Genomic DNA, 27,695 nt, shown 5'->3' on the forward strand with positions numbered 1-27,695 from the left:
CACCAAACATATTGGAAGAAGGTCACGCTCAAATTCTTCAGCATCCCTCTTCTTCTTCTGTTGACAGTCGGCCATTATTCCTGATCCATCAGCCTTTCATGTCGTTCTGTCTGTCCTTGGTGAAGAGCGCTCTTGGGTAAATGCCATCTTGGATCAGTGGAGATTAAAAAAGGCCTGTTTTATTGTTCACCAAGGAGCAGTTAGCATCACATATACACATGTTCCTGGGATGGCTCCTGGTACTCTCCCTCTTCCTCTGTATAACTCAGCTACCTCATTGTACCCTCTCTAGAAATGATGAGATGGAGAAAGAAGTTATGCACAAATGAGATCACCTCTGATCGGTGCTGTCTGCGACTCTGTCCTGTGACGCCACTGTAATAAATTAAACATTATTTTGATTGTAGGAAGTGAAACATATTTATTTTTTATATAAGCAATAAAACATCTTAAAATTCAACCTGTTTCTGTTTCTATCCATCTATCCTTCAGGAAGATTACTCAAAACCTACCGAATTGATTTCCATGAAATTTTGTGGAGGGGTGGGGCCCGACTCAATGAAGAAACCATTACATTTTGGAGTGGATCCAGATAACCAGGCTGCTCCAGGATTTTCTTTTTTCACTTTCTTTAAACTGGCAAGAAAGGACATTAGTCTTGGCAGAGGTATGAACTCTCTGAGCATCCTTCTATCTGCAGCAGGCAGCTGTTTTCAGTGAAAAATCTCTACCTGCCCACCAGCAAGATACTTTACTCAAGAGAGAGTTAGACACCAAACAAAGAGGTGAAAGGAGTGGGTGTAAGCTGCACTTACTTTAATCTGGTACACACAAACTAGTAGAGTACAAGTGGGGCACATACCTCTGCCAAGGCCGAACAGTCCCCTGATGAAACAATTCAAAATCACTAGATCCATATTTTGATTTGGATCTGCACCAAATTTCACACTCATAAATATCAGTCCCCTAAACCTAGTTTATGTTTTCATAAATGGAAAAGAATACAGAAAGCAATGATGCTTGCTCCAAAGTCTGACACAGAATTCTGTTAAAGATGCACAATGTGTCTCCATCTCCTCCAATTATCCTGAAATGAAGCCAAAATATCCAGTATATGAAAGCGGCCATCTTGCACAAGTGTGATAAGAGCTAAAATGACAGGAACCTTCTTTTAGAGGCCCACTTCCCGTCTGCTAACTTGGACAATAACAAAGTTACCATCACCCACAGATATCATGGACATGACTACGAGAAGACAACTGGTTGAAGAACGCCAGAACTTCCCTTCAAGTCTTCCTGTTTCTATTAATACCTCCCTCCATTATTTCGTCTATATTCTTACCTTCTCACTGACCTTTTCAGCTCTGTGCAACACAATAGATATAGATGTTGTGTTTCATTGTGTAAATACAGAGGAAGCGAGAACTGAAAATGGGGGATTCCGCTAATTCCAAGAAGACAAAATAAAAGAAGATAATGGATAATACTTTGTTGTGTAGGTTCATGGATAATAGAGGCAACCTTACCCATGGGTGAACCCTTCTTATGAGGACCCTTCTTTGCTATGCAGTCTTATTAATGTTTGACTGTCTGCAGAGGAGACAACTTTAGGAAGGGAACCCAGAAGAAGTCATGCACAATTGGCACTGATATGGGCACAAGCACTGCTCCATTGGTTTCCTAAAAGAAAAATTGGTCTTTTTTATCAATGCATTTCAGAAAGAGAGACCTACTGACACTCAGAGGCATCCCCAGATTAGGGATTGGACGAGACAGGAGAGAGAGAGAGAGAGAGAGAGAGAGAGAGAGAGAGAGAGAGAGAGAGAGAGAGAGAGAGAGAGAGAGCCCTTCCTTCCCTCCCATCCATAGCTGCTATTCAACCAGTTGTCCCTTCCAGAGTGGGATGTGAGTGCAGGGAGGCGGTAGCAACTGGCCACTTGGACTCCTCCACCACCTCACACAGACTCAACACCTCTCACGTTCACCTCTCGCGCACCGGACCCCCTTTTTTCCAGCAACCACCGTGGACTGGTGATGGATTCTAGGCTGCTGATTGGACCGGGGATCCCTACATCGGACCCGACCACCCGGGCACCCTGGAACATCAGCTCCATCAGTCCGCAGCGGCTCGTGGAGCTGTCCCCAGTCGCCACAACTGTGAGTATATTGCCCTCGTTCTTCCTCCTCTTCTTTTGCATTGTTGTTGTTGTTTGGTTTATTGTGGAGGCTGGGAGGAATGCCCCTCACCGGAGCGTGTCTGTGCGCCGCAGCGATGCGTAAACGCGGGAGGATCCGGGTCTAGAGGTGCCAACTCGCCACATCTGGCAAAAAAAGGAGAATGAACTACGGCTCTTTGCTTTTGTTTTTCGTACCCTCGCCACATCATTTAATAAAACCTGAACAGTACAGTACGAGGGAGGTGTGGAGGAGATCTTAACTCCATGAATGAATGAGTCACAGCAGCATCCCCTGCGCTCCGTTCATTCAGCACCGAATCGATCCTCTGATGTTTCCCTCAGCGCGTGTTCATTTATAAAATGCTCTTAAAACACAGATGTTTTGGGTGATGATGCGCAACTGTGTCAGTCATGTATTTTCTTCTCATTTTTGCTCCTAATTATCGTTTTTAATGACTCCACGTAATTCATCCCCAGTCTTCCTGCAACATTTCAGAGGACTTTCGAGTGTTGCACCAAACGGCGTTGATTCCAATGTTATCCCACTTTCTGGCTCCTGGAAAGTCTAAGATGTGTGTTCACCTGCAAAATGTTTTCATGACCAAGTGTCATGGATGAATCAGACTTCATCTCTCTCCCTCTTTGTCTGAGAGTGGGATTCGTTTACGCACAGCCTCCAGGGGAAATTATTTTGTACAGATGTGTGGCGATAAATCCACCTCTGCACTGCCAGTAAAGGAAAAAGTGAAAAATATAAACAGGCTGCTTTAAATTCGCCCCCAGGAGTCCAGGGAGACACAGTGTGCATGCTATGAGAGAGTAACAGCTGTTTTAAAGGCACACTGAGAAACACGTGGGTTAACCGCTAAATGGCAAATGTAGTTCAACAAGTGTGAATGGTTGAGTTTGGATGCTGACTTTGAAGTGCAGACCTCCAGGCTTCAGTCTCTCCAGCTTTTGCGGTCTGGACTCTATGGTGGGAGTGCAGGGAAAGCTGATACTGAAGCGGTTTCCCTGAGGGCAGCTTCTGCTGAGACAGATGGGATCTTCTACTGCAGAACGAGCGTGGTTTTCATTTACAAACTTTCCAGGTTTTCTGTATTTCACTCCCGAGCACTTGTTTCCCTCCACTGTCTCACTTAATCCTTGATCTCATCTACAATCCTTCGTAAATTATAAAAAATGTGGGTCCAATTTGTGAATACATTAGTGTAGGTGTGTACGTGTGAACACACATTTGTGCAGGGGAGCATCTGTGGAATACAAATCATGTTTCTGTGATTGCTTGTGTAATTTTGTGTGTATTTAAGGACATATCAATAAGTAATACAATGCAAGACAGAGACTGTGTGTGTGTGTGTGTGTGTGTGTGTGTGTGTGTGTGTGTGTGTGTGTGTGTCCCCTGTTCTCTGACTGATTAGAGTGTGTTAGCGGATAAAGAAATGAGTTGGCCTCTGAAATTGCAGATAGTCTTTTGCTTGCCGGCTCAGACTGTTAACTACTTGCTAGTGTGGCAGACTCAGCGGGCGGATGTTCAGTTCAGTGCCTGATGGTGTCTGTCTACTGAAGCAGCAACTTACCACAGAGGCGGTTTTGAGTAACTCCTGTGGCAGGTGTTTAACTCTCTGTTTGGGACACATTTTGTCACCACAGGATAGTGTCAAAATAGACTTTAGAATATAGAGGTGGACGATGTGTCTCCTCTTCCACTTGTCCTTCCCACCATTATCTATACCATTTATCCTTTGTGGGTTGCGGGGGAGCTTGAGCTGATCCCCGCTGACTTTGGGGCGACAGGCCCACGATCCACAAATGAAGACAAAATTTCCTTCGTACGAACTCTGCCATCTTGCACATTTAGATAAAAAAATGAGCTATGAATCATGATATTTCACCCTTTTTTTATAGCATCAAATAACTATTCAAAAACCAAACTTATTGGAAAATTAACATTTGAAGTAACATCAGTGTGCTAAAACAACCCATCTTTGAGGAAAAACATGTATTTGGCGTAAACTAACATTTTATTTTGGTCCATGATGCATCTGCTAGCATGGAGGAGACAGGGTTTATGACCTATATTGCTGCCAGCCACCAGGTGGCAATCGAGATGCTTTGGGGAGCAGGCATGTCGTCCATCTTTATGGTGGTGACTCCTGAGTGAAAACCACATGAGTACTCATCGGTCTGAAGGCGGCTGCTTGTGTGATCACATCCCAGGATGCTCCACTTGACATTAGCATTCTGTGACAGAACATGATCAAAGTTAAGTCAATTAAGTCCTAAAACAGTACAACAGTACGTTTTAAGGACACAAAGTCTTAATTGTGCGAGCCATAAAAAAAAAAGTATTATTGGAATGTACCCCGTTATGTTATTTGGGTTTTGAAATTATGAATTATAACTGTCATTGACCAACTGTATTTGACATCATAATTTAAATAAACAATAAGTCATTATCACTTTATCATTAAGAGACGGTTCAACTGAGACACAATATATTTTAAGTCAGGGATCATACATAATAGAATTTATATTTCATGACTGTATTAAAGGGCAACGAGCCATGAAATGAGACATCGAACAGAAATATCTTTGTCAGAGGTGTCCGGTCAAACTGCCTGTGTGGTTGCTAGACATTCGTGGACACCTGCGAACCTGCCAACTAGAATAGATCTGGTACTGAAATATCATCTACAGCCCTTTACTGCAACTGCTCAGTCACTGAGTCACAGTGAGTCTCATGAAGCAACATGATATTTGAGTGGCTACTGATTCAGATAAAAGACCTGTTCATAATGAAAATACACTTCTCTACTGTAAATAAACCATTGCACTGATATTTAATGATGCTGTCACCACATGTACTTTTCAAGGATGTTGCAGACTCGTTTAATATGTTGCCTATAAACAAAGGCTCTTACAACTAGAATGGCATTCAGTGGAGCACGTACCTCGGCCAAGGCCCAACCCTGTCCCCGTCCCCTTAAATTCAATCAAGCTGCACATTTATATCAATTCTTTAATTTTGTCCGATTTTTTTCATCGAGATCCATGAATTACTCACAGGAAAATTGGTGAAAATGTCTAAAATGCATTACGTTCCACTGCACTACACATTGAGGAGAGTTCCACACTGCTCACAGTGTCTCTCCTTCCACCTTGCCGTGGGATCGCCAGTAATCTGGCCCAGGGCTGCTCAAGCCGGGAGACAGACGAGATGAGAGGAAGCAGGAGGAGGGAAAGGAGTCATCGAGAGATTTAAGGAACAGACGTGAAGGAGGGAATAAACAGGGATCAGGGTTGAGTTATTGTAAGACAGAGATCCAGCAGGGAGAGAAAAGAGAAACACGACTGGAGGAGAAATGGATCAAAGGAGGGAGGAAGACCCTGAGTTTGATCCACCACCATCACCGATGACAGCGTCCGACTGGACCTACGTGCGTTTACATTCCACACACATTCCCCTCTTTTAGCAAAACATCCCCACGACCTTTTCACTCATTTGCTTACATAACCACTCCATCACTTCTCACTGTACTATTGAAATAACCTCCTCTCACTGACGGGAGCTTGTGACTCCGCAGGAATCAAGTAGGACTGCTGAGACAGATGTCAGACATGTATGCAGGGAAAAGCAGACGCAGAGAGACACGCATGCACACTTTGGATGTGAACGCCAAGATTAATGAAAGTATATGTGTGTCATCTAGTTGTGCACTGGGACGGCGGCCAAGGAAGATTGAGCATGTGAGCATTGAGCTTGTTTGGTGGACATTGTGAGGACCAGGTTGAGTTTTAAATCTTTGGAGGACGTTGTGGGAGAGTGAGGATTTGTTTGTTGGTCCTTTCTGACACATATTTAAAGGGCTGAGTGAGGATTAAGGCTTAGTTATAAGGTTATGGGTTAGGGTAAGGTTTGGCATTGAGTTATGCGTTAGGGTAAGAGGCTGGGGAATGCATTCTGTCAACGAGAGTCCTCTCAAAGGCTGAAGTATAAGAGATGTGTGTGGGTGTCTTATTAAGCACTGATGTTTGAAAGAAACACAGTAAGAGACAAAAGGAAAGATTGAATGCAGAGGAGTGTGTCAGGATTTCTGACACGAATCCTCCAGAGTCGTTCTGAGGTGCAGCAGCTTCTTAGACACACAATGATGTTGTTAAGTGAACGTGTTTCCTTGACACAAAAAATCTTTTCCTATCGATTCAGAAGGAATAACCTTGTCTTATTTTGGATGTATGACTCTTTAATGTTTTTTAGGGAACGTGTCCTTAAAGCCTCACCAGTACATTTTGCGGTCACAAGGGGGAAATGCACACTCATATCAACACACTGTGTATCCTCGATGGATTTAAAAACATTTGCAAAGACCATTCCCATTTAAAACCTGCATTGTTGATATCCATACGAGGTTACCTCCTCTTAAGTCTTTTCTCCACCTCCTTTGTCAGCCCACTGCTCAATATGAGTAGTGACACCTGGATGCTCACACTGGAGCTTACGACAAACACAATGAGTCCCTTATTTATATAAACATTGCTTTATAGCACAACTTGTGGCCAAAAACTCCACAACGTGCCTTAGAGTACTTGGGACATAGCAACTTTGGGGTGCTGCAAAGTATTTTATTTTGTGCTACTTTATACCTCTATTCCACATACATATATATTTTCATTGCAATGTTTTTGCAAAATAGTTTACAGTATATCAGTTGGCAGCTATGATGAGTCATGAATCTCCACAGATGTTTATGCCTTCACGTTTGACTTCAGCAACACTGGACAAGCTGCAGTATTAAAACACTGCAATTAATTATTCATTCAGTTCAATTTTATTTATATAGCTCCAATTCTCAACATATATTCTCTTGATGCACTTTATATTGCAAGGTCGAGACCTTACAATATAATAGAGAGAGGGAGAGAGAGAGACCGGGAGCATAACTGATATATTTAAAACACTGTCAGACTGTTATAATGGAAATATTAAAAGTGATACTTATATACGCAATAATATTATTAATAATAACAGCAGCACCAATAATAATAGTCGTAGAGATAATAATACTGATGATTAATCACAGAGTAATAATAACAGTTGACAAGTAGTGTCAGATCTGGATCCTGCAGCTCTGCATTCAGAGGAGAGAGAAAACACAAAGTTAGTCTCATGTAGTGATATGATATAAATACATGGAAGGGAGGGAGGGGGGGGCAGAGACATAGAAATAAGTGCTCAGTGCATGATGGGAGTTCCCCCAGCCGTCTTGGCCTATACCCCCTGAACCCAAACTGGGAGCTGGTTCCATTGGAGAGGACCCTGATAGCTCAATGCTCTATCTTTTATTCTACTCTGAGGCGGTTCTCAGACATGCACAGAACTCTGCATAATACAAATATCACAGGATGAAAATGAGGTGTCAAATACGTAGAAGACGGCGACAAAGACGTCAACAAAGACAACGAGATTCGAGAGCTTTTGGTGATATGGGCTGACAAGATGTGATTCCTGCAGCAGAATTTATGTGTCATGTCCAGGCTCCTGCATGCTAGACCCAGACGCCACCAATTGCTTGAATGTGCCGGAAATGTACCTGTTGTGAAAGACAAAGTCCAGAGAAAGTCTGAACCAATTTGTCCTGACATTTTCTGATGTTCCTGTCTGAAAACAGCAAGAAACCATAAGTGATCCTCCACTTTGGGGGCAAATTGATCTATTAGGATAATTAAGAAAAATACTCTGAGCTCTTTAGGATGTACTTGCACAAGGGAAAGGATGTAGCCTATTCATAACTTAGCAATTTTCCACCATGACATTTTGTCAACTCTCTGTGAGTGAAGAATATAAATCAATCTTCAACCTCTGCTTTATGGTGTAACTCTCATTTTACTGTTCTATTAAGTAAGACTTTTAAAGACCTTGTTAGTGACAGATACTGTGAGGCAGTGAAAGCTGTATCAGGGACTTTGTAGAAGTTCTTTGTTGCTGACAGAGGTCGATAGATGTTGATCTCTTGATGACCTTCAAAAAAAGAAAGGGAAGGGTGCATAAAGAATGAATAGAGTGTTTATCTTCTCTCAGCTCTTTAAATAGGATGAGCTGTGCAGAGTGAGTACTGAACACCGGAAGTCACCTATAATCTTCAAATTCAACTTCAAATCAAATATTGTCTTCCTGATTGTTCAACTGAAAATCAGTAGATCATCAGATTATTACAGTACTTACAGTAAGTACAACCTTCAGATGTACACCCACCATATAATATACACATCATGAATCAGTTCGCTGTGGCTTTATCTGTCATCTGCAGCCCTGTTAATGGCAGAAGACATGCAGGGTGAATTGTAAAATTGATTTGAAAATATTTTCTTTCCTCTACATGTTGCTTCACCCAGAGTTAAAATTAGAAGGTGATATTGGGAATTTAAAAAGGGTGCTGGCACAGAAACTATTATCATATTTTAATGCTTAGGATAATGTGCCCATAATGAAATGTAAAACAAGAAAAGGAAGTATTGTAAAGACAAATTGATATTGTGAAATAGCAAATCCAAAGTAAAATGTGCATGTGAAATTGAAAATTCTGAAATGGGAGAATAGAAGAGTTTAAATATAAATACTTGAACGCAAAAGCTTAAACTACAGACGTGTAATTAAAAAGGAAAATTAAATAATAGCCTGTATGATGGAAAAGTATTATTAAGATATAAATTATACTCATTATCCTTTGGCCTTTTACATTTGGTATTCATCATTTTAATTTAGACATTTGATATGTAAATGAGGTGTTGTGGCTTTGTTCATTATTTCAATATCCAGTTCCTATTCTCCCTTTATGGTTTAAATAGAATTTAACTGTCTGTTGATTATCATGAATACTGAAAGAGTAATCATTTATTTGCCACTTTCTTTTTCAATTTTCCATTTGTCCATTTCATTTTCATCCCAACCATAACCAATGACTTCTCCAATATCATTCAGGCTCCAAGTGATCAAATGACTATGGGATCTGTGGTATTTTTCTTTTGGATTAAACTGTTATCAATTCCTGACTTCCCTTGCTTTATGATTAATTAGTTGTTTTACTTTTGCTAGGGCTCCATAGTTCCAAGCCACGTGTTTCCGACGGTCGACGTCCCAAACCATGCTCACTACACCATTGGTGTTGTCATCATGGCTGTGGGCATCACAGGCATGCTGGGAAACTTCCTGGTCATATATGCTTTCTGCAGGTACTGTGGTTTTTAGGCTTTAGTATCCTTCAGGAGACTTTTTCTCAAGGTAACAATAGTTCATGAACAATAATGACACTATTTCAACAGCTGTGTGTGTGTGTGTGTGTGTGTGTGTGTGTGTGTGTGTTTGCATGTGTGCGCGCATGTGCAGGAGCCGGAGCTTGCGGACACCGTCCAACATCTTTATCATTAACCTGGCAGTCACAGACTTCCTCATGTGTTTCACCCAGACGCCCATCTTCTTCCTCACCAGCATGCACAAGCGATGGATCTTCGGGAAGAAAGGTAACACGTCCACGTCCCCACTGTGACATTTAAGCTTCATTACATACAATTTTACACTTGTGTTTTAGGAGCACATGCTGCACATCTAATCTAATGCACCATCCTAAAGAGAGAGTCATGATAGTTCATACACTCACATGTGCCTGCACACACAGATGTGATTAACATTTATGCACGCACACTTTGAATTCTACTGGCACCTGAATAGCTGCCCTTCCCTTTTGAGTGTGACCTGCAGTTCAATTAAGATTCTGCACACACACACACACACATTTGCACTTCTGTCTTAGTGAGGACACTCATCGGCATAATGTATTCCTTAGGCCCTTACCCTAACCATCCAAACTTAATGCCTAACCCTAACCCGTATCCTAACCCCAACCTAAACCTAATTCTAACCCTAACCCTAAAACCAAGTCTTGTCCCTCTAACAGCCCTTTGAAGAAGTGAGGACCGGCCAAAATGTCCTCACTTTCAAAAAATGTCCTTGTGAAATTTTTGGATTTCTTTCTTTTCTTTTAAAAAAGAGAGAGAGAGAGATGTACATTATAAAAGAGGTCAAAGATACATGAGATAAATGGAAATCACGAAGCAAAAGCCAACTCAGACTTTCCTTTTATTTGTGTGTATACATCATAATTTTCAGAATTCATAAAAGTCATAACTCCCCTGCACTCTTTAATGACAGGTTTTAGCAGTGGGGATGTCAATAGTAAGCTGGAGAGAACTTCTTGGGAAATGTTTGGAAAGAAATTCGGTGCCGAAAAAAAACAAAACAGGCAATCAGAGCATTCTGAAATTTGATGTGTTATTCCACAGCACAAATACAACCTGTAGTAGTTCAGGAGGTGGAGGCCATGGAAAACATTAAATAGCTCTTTTGGTAATACCAAATTATATCGAAGCACACAACTGTAAAGAAGAATGTTTTTTTTTTCAAGAGCGTGGTCTTTCAGTTTGAGAGCAGGATTTAATGCTAATGCTTTCACTCAAAACCATGTGCTCACACTCAAAAAGCCCCTGCTTGTGCTTAGATTTACTCTCCTTGTGCTAACCTGAGCAGGATAACTTAAGTTTTACTCACTAAAATGCACAATAAAATGCATAACTACATCAACTGTACCAAAGCTGTGCCGCATGTACGTCATGATGTATTCCCTAAGTTGATTCTGTTTTTATAGATTTCCACCTCGGCCAAACATAAAAGTGATATCTTTATTGTCTTTTTTTCCAACTTTTTGCACTTACGCTCAGGTTTTTAATGCACAGATAGAAAACTTGAATTAAACCAGGTGAACAGAAACACAATTCATCCCAGGACTTCATGAAGCAACCTTGCCATGTCTGATATGGTTCACATGTACTCACGATCTCGACCTGACCACGATGCATTGAACTTGCCTGTCACTAAAAAAAAAATGCCCCAGGGCTTCAAATTATTGTTCTTCATCTCCAGAGAACATCTGCTGTTCCTTGGGAGCCAATCTGGACTTGATTAGTTTTGGTAACTTTAAAAAGGGGCTGCCAAACACACACGCACTCAGGACGACACACACACAAAGTCATTGTGATGAATATTTAATTGCCTGAGTGGTGTTTGTTTGAGTTTCTTCACACAGGCGACACACTTAAAATTTTGTCTTGTGCTTGGATGTGATGACTTACCACTGTTGCTCGATGATGTGTGACAGGTCGATGGTAATCATACACTCAGGGGCCCGAGGCACAACGGCACATGAAGTGAAGATTGAATGTTTGCATTTAGACAGTGTGTCTGTGTCAGATTTTTCATACATTATGGATACATTTACCGTAATAATAGACTCTATCGAGAACAGCACCGAAAAGAGCCATGTTAGAAGTCACTCTGAATCAAAACCTTGCCCAGCACGTAATTGCGTCATTACTATATGTTCAATATGCATTCAATATTTAATAGACATGAATACTGCATGCTGTTTGTGGATTCCACACTTTTCCCATCCTACCTCCTGTTAACACACATATTTTTTTGCGATCTATCATCCATCAATCTATTTCAATCTATTCTATCTATATATTTCACTTGAAGCCGCAACTCATACTTCCCCTTGGTCTCCTTTCCCTCATTAATTACTTAATTTCCATTCCATTCCCTCCTATTAATTATTCCACCTTTTCCGTTTCCTCTGTCTTTCTCCCTTTTGGCTACTCTCTCCTATTTATTACCTTCCCACCCTCCCAACATGTTTAGGCTCCCATTTTTTCTTTCTCTTTTTCCTCACCTACTCTCTTTTTCAATTCAAATGGTCTTTGCTAGTAAGTCACTGTGTGCCAAAGCCAAGAATACAAAAAAAGCCTGATTTTGTTTTCAATCATAGAAATTCAACTCTGAGATGACAATAATTCTAGATATCTTGACATCTACCATGTCAACATGCCAATCTAATGCTAGCGGGTTAGCCTCCAAATACAGGTGATGGCAACAGGAAGCCACAAGTGCAAAAACCGACATTAGATGAAAACTCTGAGGCATCATTAAGTGTCAACAGGATTCTCATGGGAACTAAAATAGAGCAGGTGTAAATTATAATCCGATAATCTGTGTTGCATTGGCTTCAATTTCACACCACACTGCTTCTTCCTTCCTCCTTCTACAGGTTGTGAGTTGTATGCCTTCTGCGGAGCGCTGTTTGGTATCTGTAGTATGATGACTCTGATGGTGATTGCGCTGGACCGGTATGTGGTGATCACCAGGCCTCTGGCCTCTCTGGGGGTGATGTCTCGCAGGAAAGCCCTTAGCATCTTGGCTGTTGCCTGGGTCTACTCCATGGGCTGGAGCCTCCCCCCCTTCTTTGGCTGGAGTGAGTACAATTACACTCAGACACCTGGAAACCGAGTCTGATTAGTGTGAAGCCTCTGAGGGATTTCATTTGTTCAGCTCTGTCATACTTCTCTCACTGTTTTTATTTGTGTCACCCTCTCAAATTCCTGCTGAAAGGTGTACTACTATCGATGTCACTTTGCCCTTTCTCAACATGCCAAATACATTTAATATAAAATCAGCTAACATAACTCAGATCACCTCATGCTTACATGTAGCTGACATTATAGCAGCCTTGCAGCCTTTGAAGAGGTTATTGAGTCTAACTCCCATACAAGCTTTTCAGGTTTCCCGTGTAGTGTGTACTCCCAAATGGGAATTACCTGATTGGTTGAAACTCAGTAACAGGAACTCCTCATTGTCAAAGACTCAGACTCTTGTTTGGACAGGATTTAAATTATGGAGGGACCAATGAGTGCAGCAAAACACTGTCAGTATTTGAAACTGGGGAGAAAATTCCCATGCACATGAAAGTGTCAACTGCATAAAAGTTCATCACTGAATGGCAGCTTGTAGAAAGAGAATAGTAAATGAGCCAAGTACAGAGCCCTGGGGCACTCCAAAGGCAATTCGGAATCAAATCAATTTAAATCTGACCCCAAGAGGCCAAACTCACTGTACAAAAATAGGCACAATTACAAATAAATATAAATGTATACATTTATGAGTGTATTCCTTGCATGTGTTTTGTACGTTATTTTCAAAAATGTGTGGATTACTATGATTTCCTTGTGAACATTGTTCAGCCATTGGGAAGGCCATGTCTCTGTATTTTATTAAAATAATATAATAACTGTATGCTAATATATTATATAAATATAGTCATATCCTTGTGCATAGTCAAGTTAATCTTAGGTTTTCAGTTTGTCCATATTCACAAGTTTAGAAGGTTGAACATATTGAATAGTGTATTCAATCACAAAGTACATATACCTGCAGGGTTAGGGTTAGTGTTATACCAGCAGCCCTTGTCGAAATTCATCCACCCTGCATCTGCTCTGCTTGAGTGGCTGTTTTCCACTAGCAATTCCCGCAGGGTTCAGGGCTGCTACCTCCACAACAACTTAACACAACATGCAATAAAAGTGACATATGGCTTCCTTCCGTGTCTGGAAAAGGGAGAAATAACACTGTTTTTGTTTTTTTCAAACCCTGCTGCTATATGATATTTCAAAAATCATTACGTTTGTATATGTATGGCTTGTTGTCTTCTATAATGTTAAAGTGAAGACAGTGTATTGTTTTGTGTTTTCATATGTGTGAGATGTGGTGTGCATACCAAACACTATGAGTGATGATTTCCACAGCAGAAACAACCAGAGAGAGCTCCAGCCACTTCCTCAGATGGATTTTGCACTTTGCCACTTAGGTCCCATTTATTAAAGCCCAAGCTTGACTGGTGTTATTACGTATTCTAGAATACTGCATGAATTTGAATAACATCCTTTTTCGTCAAACAAGCGTCTGTAGGTACTTTAGGGACCTCAGAATAGCTTTACCAAGACTATAAACTTCAAAATGCGTCATCCAAGTTATTTACAGGGGATTATGTCTGGGACTACTTTCTTCAAGCTTAACCTTTGTACTGTCGATGAAGTACTATGGGCAGTTCAGCTCTGTCAGGTCATTCTAAGGAGACTCTACTATTGGAGGACAGCTGTTAAGACAGATGGGTCCATATTAAAAATGAAAACATTTCAATGTCTTTCAGATGGTGATAAACAGGACATAGTAAAATGAAGAAACAGACATAAAAAATAAGAATTCACAAACTTCACAGCGTACTTAAGTACATTTGTTCTTTCACAGGTGCCTATGTCCCGGAGGGTCTGATGACGTCCTGCTCCTGGGACTACATGACGTTCACCCCTTCTGTCCGCTCCTACACGATGCTGCTCTTCACCTTCGTCTTCTTCATCCCTCTCTCCATCATCATCTTCTGCTACTGCTGCATCTTCAGGGCCATCCGACACACAACACGGTCAGTACCTGAACGCACCCCCGCTGCTTATGTAAGGTCATGCTCCTATACGACTTATGTGTTGAGCCTTGAAATACTCGCACTCCCACATGGCGTGATGAAGACATAGGTGAGTGAGACATTGGTTTGTGTGAGTCGATACTGATGTCTTGTTGATTAACGATGTGTCTGGCCTTTTTTATTGATTTCAACGGATGTGTCTTTCCACCTGAACACGAATACTGCCTTGTGAGGTGATGCTGGCAATGTGCACTAGGGGATGATAAAAATTGTATGTAATACTAAATCAAAGAACTCGATTTTAAAAATGAATAGTAAACAGTAATTAATAACAAACTACTTTTTAGGGAAAATATATCAATGGCAAAATTAATTTAAAAGTACAATTCATATTGTCATGTCTGTGTTTGATAGAGCGATAGAAAAGATCAACTGTGTGGGAAACAGAGACTCAGCGAAGAGGTTCAACAAGATGAAGACTGAATGGAAGATGGCGAAGATTGCGCTCATCGTCATCCTGCTGTTTGTCATCTCCTGGGCCCCTTACTCCTGTGTGGCCCTCACTGCATTCGCTGGGTAGGTGTGTATGTGTGTGTGTGTGTGTGTGTGTGTGTGTGTGTGTGTGTGTGTGTGTGTGTGTGTGTGTGTGTGTGTGTGTTTCTTAACTTTATTATAAAGTAGTGCTGATACTCAAGGGTTATAAGCTGCAGGAAGGAACGACCTGCGATTCCTCTCCTCCAGACACGGATCAGCTCCCAGTGATAGACTGATCCACCCTAAGTCTCTGAAGGAGAGGTGTCACAGGTCGTTCCTTCCTGCACCAGAAAGACAATCAACCATGCAATGTTCAATTCTGTCTGTGCAAGCCAGTGGCTTATGTGCAATCCATTTCACTGTATGTATTCTCACATCGTATATAGTAGTTTTGATTCCATTTGTGTTTTTTATATGTTTTTACATTTCCTTACATTTGTCTGTATTGCAATTTTACTTTATTTATTCACCAATGTCTATTTTGACTTAGTAATGACTGTCTTTTGGAAGCAGAGTTTTGGAGTCAGGACATAATTTGTAAACCAGTGAAAAGTCATTTTTAATTGATAGGATCGTTGGTACATTTTTAATAATTTTATCGACTGTCTTCACACCCACACATCTTATTGAGCGTCTGACATTTTACACATTTTACAAGTCTTAATTTGACTGTGTTCCTGTATGTGCACATGTTATGGGATCTTTAGAGAAAAACACAAACCCAATGTTGAATGTGCGCATGACTGTGCATTCCACTCCTTCTCTGGTAATCTCGCACAAGGCAACACACCCACCGCTGCCCTCGTCACATGAATATGTTTCATTTCCTCCTCTCATTTTTCTTCCTCTCATCAACCTCCATCCCTGCTCCGCTCTCCCTTCTCTCTCTCAGGTACGCTGACATGTTGACTCCCTACATGAACTCTGTTCCTGCTGTGATCGCCAAAGCATCTGCCATCCACAACCCCATTATATACGCTATTACACATCCAAAATACAGGTAGGACGCTCCCACGCACACACGTGTTGAGTTTCATTTCACAGGCTGTTACTGGAGATTCAAACATGCTCACTGTAATTTAAATCCAAGTTCCCTTTATTTTCCATAACCATAATAAAGTAGGGTATTGCCAATGCCATAAACACCAATCAATTACTTTACTATACTACACAGTACTTTTGAGTGTGAAGATGACATAAAGAAAATAAACGAGATGTATGAACAAGAAACAATGAGACATTAACATTGACATGGGATAAAATGTTGATTGTGGAAAAAAAGAAAAAAGCTTTTATATAAATCAAAAACAGGAGGCGGATATTGAAGAAGCTCAGTAAAGTTTTATTTGTTGATCCTCTGTTTTCCCACAGGGTTGATACAGGCTCTGACATTTTATTTTTTTGTGTGAGTTTGTGTTGAATTCTTGGTGTTGCTGTTCCCATATAAGTTGCTGGCAGAGCTGATGGTTTTCTCTGGGTTCATTACAAGGTCAGAGTGTGGTTCTCAGTTTCCATGCTTTCTGATGAGCAGTCACGCTTATTGTGGTTCTTGTGGACAGTTTGCATCTGTGCTTACAGAATTGAATTACTCTTTTTTGGATTCTACTTAAAAGTCGAAATTTGGCTTTTTTAGCTCCACTATCGTCTAATTGATGTGATCATCGGTGTGAATTCTTCCCCCACTCTCGGCCTCTCCCTCTGCCAGGTCAGCTCTCAGCAGGTACATCCCCTACCTGGGGGCGTTGCTTTGCCTTCCTGGCAGGGACCGTCTAAGCAGCAGCTTCCAGTCCACCCGCCGCTCAACCCTGACCAGCCAATCAGAGGGCAAAGCTCCCAGCAAGGCCCGCCACTCCTCCCAGTCCGAGAGCGAATCAGTGAGTGTCCCCCATATCTAATATGGTATGTGTCTGTCTTACACTTCCCATGACAAATGATTTGAAATCCGAGTTGCTGATTGCTGTGTGTGTGTGTGTGTGTGTGTGTGTGTGTGTGTGTGTGTGTGTGTGTGTGTGTGTGTGTGTGTGTGTGTGTGTGTGTGTGTGTGTGTGTGTGATTTTTTTTCTGTGTGTGTGTTGTCTCAGGCCCATTTCTCAGACACAGAGGAAGACTGCTCCTCTCGGACGACGGTCACTCGTCAGTTGTCCGCTGATGTCAAACAGGTGCGCCATGCGAGCCAGAGGTTGAAGGTGAGAGGTCACAGCGCAGGAGAGTTTGAGAGAACGGCCGCCCACAACCCCACCGACCCAGCCATATGTCACCTCTCACAGATCACTGTGAGTATAGATTCCTGGCTTATGCAAACATTCACATATAAATCTTTGAGATAGACTTGTATTAAACTGAAGCTTTGTCAGAAAGTCATACATTTCTAACCTAAATGCTCTTTGTGTCGTCAGACTGAGAATTAAGGCTCAGAGTAAATTTTCTCACCATAGTTTTCCTATGTTTTTGATGGTGGTTCTGCCTCTGTTTTGTCATTACGTCAAGGCCAATCTAAATCCCCGAACACGAGAAGTGAGGTCATGTTGTTTTGGTGTCCTGTTAAAGCCAATAGACGTCGTCTTTATATTCGGTTTCTCGTGGCGAGAAACTATGTGAGGTCACGTCGATTGGAGCCCTCGTAGAATCCAGCCTCCTTAAGGTTATGAAAAGGTAACTTCAGCGTGTAATCTAATGAGGTCACGCTGCCGACTTCTCTGTAAAAAACCACTGATTGCACAAAGTTGTTGACTTTGCAATTCCACGATTCTATGTCATCTCTCTGTTTACATTTATGAGTCTTTCTTGAACTTCCTTAATGTCGTCTTCACTCTTGACAAATTCACCAGCCTTATGAGTCCCATGTGGTTCCTCTTTCGACAGTGTAGCCCTATAATTACATTTTACACATCAACTATTCAGTAGCCGGAAAACTTCGAGCCAATGCACGTAGCTGCTGTCGGTACAGCACAGTCCCTTAATGACTTTGAGGACAGTGATGCATGTGTATGTCTATGGACAGAGACAAGTGGTTTCAAAGAGGAGTGTGGGAAGCCACGTGTGTCAAACATCTATGAAGGAAATGGTCTGGAACACCACCAGAGTGTGGATACAAGACCAGAGTGGGGCCAGGTTTGGATAAAAGTGTTTAAATAATAAGCGGGTTTGGGTCAGTCGTGTTGTCATGTCGGTAGTCAGTGAAAACAAGGAATAACCATCTGTGAACAGAAACTCAATACAGCTTAGTCAGTCATCGGGTCAGGTTCCGACACTAAGACACAATTCCTGTCAGGTTTGGGTTGGGCCTGTTTAGTTTGTCTTCGGGCCTGACCATGTTTGGACAGAGAAATGTATCCCAAGCTGCACTCAAGACACCACCTATAATTCCATCTTCCTATTCATTTACACCTTGACCTGAGGAGCTGGTCCTCCTGTTCACGGCTATTGAATCCTTACAGCATTGTTTGATATTCCTTTTCAAGCAAGAGCCATTCATTACTCAAAGTCTTAGTCATGCTCCCTCCCTCATAGCAACTTCGAGTGGCTGCTTTTTCTGCAGTTTAGGCAGCTTTTTAGCTTTATTGCCGGTATGCAATAAACTCTAGGATTGGTTGGTCTTAGCCATTTTGGAAGAAATGGGACAGCTGAGTCTTAAATGCAGCCTCTAAAGGATGCAGGCCCAGAGTGTTTTCCTTGTTGCGTTCCAGGCAAATCAAATGACCCAAAATGTTTGACTTGAATGATTATAGTCTTGTTAAAACAGTGACTGATAAACAGGGAAAGTGCTGCAGGCTACACCATGTGAGGATTCTTGAAACCTCAACTGCAATTTTCAACATGGTTTGTGTGGACGGCGATTCCTATAAAAAGCATCAAGATGTTAAGCCAAGGAAAAGTCAGAGGTCACCTTATTTGGAGCATCCAATACAGTATATGGAGCATTTCCGTCTCTCTGTAATCATCTTATTTCACATTCCACATGTACGCACATATGCAGACACACACATACAAGCGCATTGCCACGCAGGCCAGGTTCATTGAGGACTCCATTACAGAGGGTCCAAAAACTAATCCAGTAATCTGTGAGTTTCGGACTTAATCCACAGATTGCATGGAATGAACCAACGTTCAATGTGCTGCACTTGTTGGCAGACGAAGACGGCAGATTCTCTAGAAGTCTCTGACCTCCATCTGCTTCCATCTCAGAGCAGAGGATATATTTATAATACACTTTTATCTGTAATCACAGTTTACCTCCTTGTATTCATGCAAACAATATCACTTTGATCCAGAAATTACACAAAATGTACTTTTACTTATGTATTTTCCACTGTGATTAGTTTACCTTTTACTTCACTATAAAGTTTCAATCCATTTGGTATTGATTTCGACAGATTTTCAGTTTTTTTAAAACAAAAATTATATTTTACTTTTCAGCTGAAGCTCATTTTTGAACCTCTATGTTACATCTGAGGAACTTATAATTTATTGTACATTTAGATTTAAAGAAACTGACATTTTGGAAAACACTCATCTTCATCTGCGGAGAGTTAGATGAGAGGATCGATACCACACTCAGATATGCTAAACATGAAGCTACAGCCAGCAGCTTTAGGTAGCGCTTATCATAAAGACCCGGAACAAGGGGAAAAAGTTAAATCGGTGGATTGTTTTACAAAGTGTAGATGTACCCACAGTGGCAGATCTAGAATAAAGCCCCCGCCCCCGTCCCCCGTCCCCCGTCCCCTGCCTCTGGATCCGCCTCTGGATCCGCCCCTGTCATCCACTATTTCCACTGTTTTTGCTAAGTCAAGCTATTAGTGTCTTGGCTCCTTCTTAATGTTTACCAGATAGATCTAAGAGCAATATTGATCTTCTCATGTGACTCTCAACGAACCAACTGACACTGAAACTGTCTTCCGAAACGATGGGAAAACAACATGAAATGCTTTTCAAGAGAGGTATTCCTTTGTCCATGATCACATCCCAATTTGAATCACTCTTTATTTAGTAAGCGTGTGACCTAAAGGCCCGAATACAACAAAACCTCTTTTGAGAACGACCAACACTAAATGACTGTGTTTATGTGCGTACTGTTCAGACTCTGACAGAGCCTGAGGACATCTCCATGTCGGACATCAGTCTGCAGCCAACCAGTCATCTGCCTGCTACTGTAAGAGTCCACCAATGTCTGCCTCCTGCTCTGTGCAGTAGATGTAGAATTTTATACATCAAGGAAATTGACAAATCCCATGAAAAAATTAAAGCAACAGCAAATATTCACTACTCACAAAAGTATTACCCTTAAAAAAATCTGATTTATTTTATACATCTATGCTGTGACAAAAATAATTGTATATAATATAATGTAATTGTATATAATATAATGTAATAGAATATAATAGAATGTGTGTATTTAAATAGGATAATTTGATATGTGACTAATAAAATATATAATTATAACATACAAAGGATCTCATTAAAACCAGATTGTCTCTGGTTAGCAAATTGCGTTGTCATATGTGGCAATAGTACTCTTATGTATTAACTTTAAATTAAGTCTTTGTGTTTTAGAAAATTAAGAAATGTAATTATCCTGACAGATTAATGAGGTGGCTTCTTTTTTTCACTCAGTCAGAGTCAATCTGAACCGTACAGTCGTCTTATATGTTTCATTGGTATAAATTATTTTATTTTTTTGTCATTTCAAGGGATTTGTCAGCAATAAGGAAGAGGAATTACTGCTGCAGCTTTATTCTTTGTCTTATTATTTTCCACCTTTCTTGCTCAGATGTTGTATTCACAAAGAGGCATGTCACCCATTCACCTTGCTGATTCTACTACAAATAAACATGGGGCGGGATAGTACAGCTGATAAATCAGTTTTTAAAGTACGTGTGAAGTACTTTGAAATGGTTGGCATGTCTCTTCAGTATTTCCATTTTTCCCGTGTTCATTCAGGTTGATCCAACAGTGTTTTTCATCCTGTCCTGTTTCATTCTTGTGCTGCTGCTCTGACATCAATATTAATCAAACCAGAAAATCAAAAGCTTAGCAGCTTCGACCTGACATCCTCCGCTCTTACTTTCACATCCAATCCTGCTTCTGCGACCATGTGATTTTGATAGCTCCTCTGGAATAATCCAACATCAATACAATAGTGTGGAGGGATCGACGCGACAACTTCCTCATGACAAAAGCCTCACGTACTGACAGTTTTAGAGAAAAGGAAATTGTTCTAATTACCAAGTTCAAATAAGCCTCCAGTCAAAGAAAGTCTTACTTTCTCAACAAATTTGTCAATTTGATGTTGATTCTGAAAATTGCCAAAATCCAGATTTTCTTTATTTAACATTTCTCTACATGGTCCGTTTTGATGTGTGTGCATTAAACTAAGACATCAAGGATATCAGGTTTTATAAGTTGAGGCTTTTTATATAGTTCTTTATATCATTATTCTTTCTTTTGTATTCATTTCTGTGATTACTGAGTGTGGCAGGCTGACTGTTTCCACCTCTGCACAGTCATTATGCTAAGATGAGGTAATCAGCAGCTAACTGTGCCTTCATGGACAGATATGAGGGCGGTATTGATTCTCTCATGAGGCTCTCGGCAAGAATACACAATATAATCCTTTAACATAAAGAAAGGCCCCAAACTAAGAAATAAGAGGATGAATAAGAAAAAATACCCCTGCCAAGGCCTAACAGTCCCCTTAAATGATATCATGCTGCACCAAATTGCACACACAAGTATTATTAAGTAATATTCTCTGGAAAATCAATAATGTAAAAAAATATGCGCAAACTTGCAGTGTTAAAGAAAGTGATTCCTGAATCCAAACCCTGATCCAAATCCATTGAAATTGAATGGGTTCTTCCCTGACCCACAAAGTTTAATGGTTAGGCATTTTTGCGTAATTTCGCTTTTCAAAAAAAATGGACAAGGATTAAAATAACCTTTTTGTTAAGATTAAATATAGAAGAATTATCCTATAAAAAAATATATATACGCTATAAACTATAATATTTTGCTCCTCTAGTGCGGAGCTTATCATCCTGAGGGTGGAGGTGGATGAGCGGTTGAGCTGAGTAATAGAGTCTCACTCCATCAAGAGAACTGTGGAAAGGTTATTCATCAATCCAACCAGTCAATGCCTTTGATCGGCTGCATCTATTTCATGTCCTGCGCTGCACTGAGCCGACTCACTGCTAAACTTGATAAAACTTCATTCTCTCCCTCAGCCTCCTCACGTCAAACCTCCAACCATCCACTCATGTGTCGAGTCTCAGTAACAGTACCTGAACACCTCTCTCTCTCTCCCTCTGCCTGCACAGCTGGATAACGTGATGGCGGCGTCGGGGCCAAGGAATCCCTGTAAAACAACATCATCGGTCATCGTCACCTCTATATCCAGCCCGTCTATATTGCACAGTCCCCCAGGTTTTCATGGCAACCACAAACTGAACAAAACGTACAGCCCGGCCGTCAATGAGACCCTTGACGTAGCTCGACTGGAGACGACAGTATTGCAATGAACAGTTGGACAAAAGTGCAATGGGAGTGTGTAATTGAATGTGTGAGTGTTTGTGAAACAGTATTTCCCCATCATGGGACCTTTTCTGCTGTTTTTGCTAGTTATGGCATAAAACCAGAGCATGTTCTCTTAAATTTTTTTTGCAATGTGAGCATGAACGCCCTGTTAATGTAAATATGTGGGTCCGTATTTGCATAGATTTATGTGTTTTGGTTTTTTCCGACATATCATGATGGTTGAAGATGGTTTATTTCTGAGCTGGAGGCAACAAGTTAGCCTTAATGAACACTATGGGAAAGTTTCATCTCTAGGGATGGGTTTTATTTAGATTTTTCTTTTTATGGATGAGTTGAAGAAACCAAATTATATTTAACAAGGACAAGACACTGTCCAACATTTTCTCTTGAAAGTAAAATATAAGTCTTCGTTATCTTCCCATAGATTAACAGAATGTTTTTTGAGGACAACTGGACACATCAGAAATTCTGAAATCCTTTTACCCAGCGCTTTTGGGCCATTTTTTAAAAACATATTTGAATATGCAACTAACAATGCAGACAGATACTTTTCTTTAAGGAACTGAATATTTGTGGAATAGCCCAGTGAAAATAATTGTGGACAAATTAACAGTTGATAGATCGTGTTATTCAGGCATCCCACTCATGTAGATTGTCTTTCTTATGTATATATTTGTTGAAAAATTCTTCTCGGAAATCTGCGGAAAAGCTCAGATTGATGGATGTTTCTTTCAGGGGGTGATACACTTGCGTATAAATGCAAAAATTGGAAAATTCACCTTCCGGATCAGAAGTCAGACCACAGACGGGATTAAATTAAATCTTGAATGGACCACAGAGAGTTGATACATCTGTCAAGACCCAACAGTCCCCTTATGACACCACATTTAAATTCACTACATCCAGATTTGTATTTGGATCTGTACTAAATTTCACACACATAAATATCAGTAATGTGTCAAGATCCATGAACTATTCTCTTAGGAATCAACAAAATGTTGCAACGCGCCCTACCTCGCAATGAAAAAAGGAAGTTTGAAAAAATCCTGGATTTGCCCCTTGGGTCATGTCACACCCCTTCACAAAATGTTATGTGAATCAGTTGAGTAGTTTTTATGTGATCGTGCTAACAAACAAATGTATGTGACTCAGTCTCTCTGCCCCCTAGTGGTCAAACAACCCACCTAACACCACTTTAATGTGAGATGTGCCACTTCCTGAACCGGTTAATCCGACCCACATACACTCAACAGGTCACGGGAGGATACATATCATTTTCCCTGCGGCTCTTTAGCAGTGATTTTTCCAGTCCTGCATGGTGACACAGACTTCCACAGATCAGGTCACAAATGTGTCACGACACCACATTCCATCAAGCCACTACTGCGTGAGCACGAGTGTGTTAGGGTGAGTGTGTGTGTGTCCGCACCAGAGAACTGGACTCAGTACTGTAACTACACATTTCTCTTGATGCCATATAACATCTACCATTAGATACAAAGGAGACAGTGTGTGAAATGACTTCACTGTATTTTTACGATGTATTCAAAAGGTGTGTTTCAGGGCTCTTATCACAGATCTCATCGCTCACAGTTGTACAGAAACACTTCACACATCGTGTTTGCAAAGCTTTTCTTTTCTCCACTTCTGGGCACTGTACCTCCCTTCGAGGCTCCTTGAATTGCTGCATCATTGACTATGATTGTAACAACCGTTCACACGTGGAAACAAATCTGACACACACGAACATATTTGTGTTTGTCAAATGACAATTTAATCAAAGATATTACAAATCTTAGTAAGTGTTTCTACTGTTGCTCATTTGTCCTCCAGTCTCCATCAGTGAATGTAAAAATGTGGGCATTATGAAAAAACAATTAATATAATATGTATATGTATACAGTATATATATGAAATGTAAATTCTGCTTTAATGAAGTGATGGTTTCATGATGATTTTGTTTTTTCTTTGTACAAAATGTTTTGTGTTTTTATTTATTTTTCTAAATAAAAAGGTTAAAATCTGAACGACTGGTTGTTTCTCCGTCAAAAAGGTTTCGCCTCGAACTCAGACTGTCGTCTTGCTCCTCACACATAAAGTATAGTCACAGGCAGACATTGATTCATGAGCGCTGCAGACCCATTATGATGGTGATTGCTGCTCCTAATGCAGCATCTGTTCATCAGTGTCAGCTGAACGGTCCTTTCATAAATCACTGGCTCAGTTTCCTGAATGGATAAGATCCCTCCAGACTCGATCAGCACAGCAGATAACAGCTGCAACGTCCTGATGTCAGATACATGTCATCTGTCACATGTTGTATGTGATGGGCAATAACCCTACATGCTCTTTGGCTTTGGAAAGGCCTCCCTGCGGAACAGTGGCGCCCTGCAGAGGTGAGAAGTGGAACTCAACCGGAGAGAGTAAAGTGGGTGGGAGAGTAATCTGTCATTACACATTAACATCTGCATTTTCTCTCACTCTCAGATTCAACGTTGCTTTGGTGACTAGTTAGGGCCCGAGCACCTCCGGTGGGAGGCCCTATTGTATTTCGAAGGATTTGTATTTCCCTTTTGGGGCTTTTTCAGGGCCTAGACATGCTCAAATTGTTACCACAGTTTGCAGGGAATTAAGACGTGAACGTTGTTGTGTAATTACAGGGCAGTTATCTAATCTGTCATAATTCAATATTCACTTTCATGATGTGGTGTGAATGTACAATTCAAAGAAGTATAAAGATGTTATAATATCAAATCCAACCCACCAGACACAGTGGTGGTCCAGACGCTTGACGCAGGATTCACAGGTTCGACAGTGTCCGGCCTGCGGGGGTCGCATTGTTTTGCACACAGAGCATCTGCTCCACTTTTCTGTCAGGGCAGGAGGAGAGGAGGAGGAGGCCGCTGATTGGATGGATCCATTAAGATGTGTAGAGTCCTTGTTAACCTCCTCACTCTGGCTGTGATAGGAGGTGGTGTGAAACCCTGGGCCTCTCTTGGTGTGAATGAGAGATCCGATGGTGAGGATCATCCCAGCAGTCACAGTGCACAGCTGCAGATGGCTGACGTCCCCACGCGGTAGAATCTCTGTGATGAAGAGGTAATACATGTAGGCCAGAGAGAACAGCGCCAGAGTGAGGAAGAAGAGGGTGCGTCTCCTCTTGCGGTGCGTGGCGTAGTAGTACCAGAGGACCAGGCTGGGCAGAGCTGTCAGGATGATGATGCCCAGCAGGTGGTGCAGCGCTGCGGCCCGGAGCAGCAGAGGCAGCAGCACCAGGGCCGGGATCATGGAGATCTCCAAGTTGTCAATCAGGGCCCCGAGAACAGGAGAGTGACATCTGCTGTGAGGGGGTTTGTGTCTCAGCCACCTGCAGCGCACACATTCAGGCAGAGTTACAAACACTTGAAAATAAAAAAACTTAATTAGGAATGATGCTAATACACTTTCATTGATCAAACTAATAAGATGATATGAGGAAAAATCACATGTTGTTTTCTTATTAGAAGGGTCAGACCCTATAATTTTAATATTGTGCTTTGGTGTGATGTCACACGTGTTTGGTTTTAAATAAACTGTAAAAAGATAAATAAATGGATAAAATAAAAATGAATTTATGATTAAATACGTTGCAACATGAAGTCATGAAGTCTCAGAAGGATCTGGGGCCCTGGGACATTCCTTCACTCGGCCTGAAGTTTATTGTACTAAAGCAGGGATTCCAAAACCTTTGAGTCCTTGATGCCCAAAATAACCGAGTCAGAGATATGTGACCCCCATTATCCCAAAGGATATTTTAGCTGAGCTTGTTTACAAAAAATCTCCCATGTGCAATGTTTCCTGTGGTGCTGTAAACTGACCTGCTGCAACTGATGCTGTCACTCATCTGTCATAATCACCATGCATGGTTATTTACATGGTTTTATTCTAACAAGTACTTTTTTTAGCTTTTGGAACAATTATGGCTAAAATATGATATTGAGAATTGCATCTAAATTGTATTTGATGTCTGTAAATCACCTTGTGACCCTTTTGTGTCTCATTAAAGGTCATACTTCTTCTAACCTGTTAAAGGCCTCGTCCAGATCTTCACAGTCACAGCAGCATCCGTACTGGTAGATATCACACTCGCAGCAGCACATGGGATCATCTGGCTCCAGAGGCTTTAACTTCTCCCATTTCATTATGGCTTCCTGAAGTTCACAGGGCAACTTTGTTCTCTGGAGCGATGCACAAATGAACTACACCATTAAAACAAACTATTATATTAGTGCAGGGAACATATCTATGGAAATGTACTGACAGAATCTATAACACAAACACACACACACGATCTATAACTTTGAAAAAAGCACATATATACATATACATCAACATATATATAGGAGCAATTATCGTAATTATAGAGGGTTTACTTTACATCTGAATTGGCAGCAATATTTCATCTATCTTACTGTCTATAATGATATAAAACCACTTATCAATTAAAAGCAACTAATTAGGGCCCGAGCACCGAACGGTGGGAGGCCCTATTGATCGCTCTCTCCACTCTAACCGCAACAGGCTTCAAAATGCCTGTGCTCGGGCCCGTTAGTGCTACAATGTAGCCCTAGTTCTTATTATTTCCCAAAGTAGGTTGTGTTCACATATGTTCACAGAGCAAGCATAGTAATTCCACAGGAAAAAAAAGAGGAGGCAGGTTTTCTTGTTTTCATTCAATAATAATATATATATATTTTAAAGATCTGACATGTGTTTCTGTTTTTCCCTCAAAGTAAATATTGAATTTCTTTGTGGTCTGATAGAATTGTATTATAGTGAACAACGTGCTCCAGTGCAGTTTGTCCGATGTCTCTGAGACCAGGATGAGGTAATATTACATTAGTGAGGCTGCTGGCTCTTTGGCCATCCTTCACTGTGTGTGTGTGTGTGTGTGTGTGTGTGTGTGTGTGTGTGTGTGTGTGTGTGTGTGTGTGTGTGTGTGTGTGTGTGTGTGTGTGTGTGTGTGTGTGTGTGTGTGTGTGTGTGTGTGTGTGTGTGTGTGTGTGTGTGTGAGACATCTCCAGTGTGTAATCATGCTTGTAATCCT

General features: G+C 41.0%; 2 protein-coding genes across 3 annotated transcripts; one reads left to right on the forward strand and one right to left on the reverse strand.

Annotated features, from left to right (window-relative positions):
* Positions 1-1,892: 1,892 nt before the first annotated feature.
* LOC118101074 (melanopsin-A) lies at positions 1,893-24,636 on the forward strand. 2 transcript variants are annotated; one of them, XM_035146722.2, is made up of 11 exons: positions 1,893-2,157; positions 9,274-9,410; positions 9,565-9,698; positions 12,338-12,541; positions 14,371-14,542; positions 14,957-15,118; positions 15,969-16,076; positions 16,782-16,950; positions 17,158-17,349; positions 20,157-20,228; positions 22,393-24,636. In XM_035146722.2, the coding sequence occupies exons 1-11, from the start codon at positions 2,035-2,037 to the stop codon at positions 22,591-22,593; spliced, it is 1,674 nt and encodes a 557-aa protein (XP_035002613.1). In that variant the 5' UTR covers positions 1,893-2,034; the 3' UTR covers positions 22,594-24,636. The 2 variants fall into 2 exon arrangements, with proteins under 2 accessions (XP_035002613.1, XP_035002614.1); XM_035146723.2 differs by lacking the exon at positions 20,157-20,228.
* A 340-nt stretch (positions 24,637-24,976) lies between these two features.
* On the reverse strand, positions 24,977-26,790 carry LOC118100936 (palmitoyltransferase ZDHHC23-A-like). The gene is made up of 2 exons (XM_035146487.2): positions 26,672-26,790; positions 24,977-25,976 (listed from the first exon to the last, which is right to left on the reverse strand). Exons 1-2 carry the CDS (start codon positions 26,788-26,790, stop codon positions 25,307-25,309), a joined length of 789 nt encoding a protein of 262 aa, XP_035002378.2. The 3' UTR covers positions 24,977-25,306.
* Positions 26,791-27,695: the final 905 nt, after the last annotated feature.

The sequence above is a fragment of the Hippoglossus stenolepis genome, chromosome 21, assembly GCF_022539355.2.
Source record: "Hippoglossus stenolepis isolate QCI-W04-F060 chromosome 21, HSTE1.2, whole genome shotgun sequence".
NCBI classification, from domain to species: Eukaryota; Metazoa; Chordata; class Actinopteri; order Pleuronectiformes; family Pleuronectidae; genus Hippoglossus; species Hippoglossus stenolepis.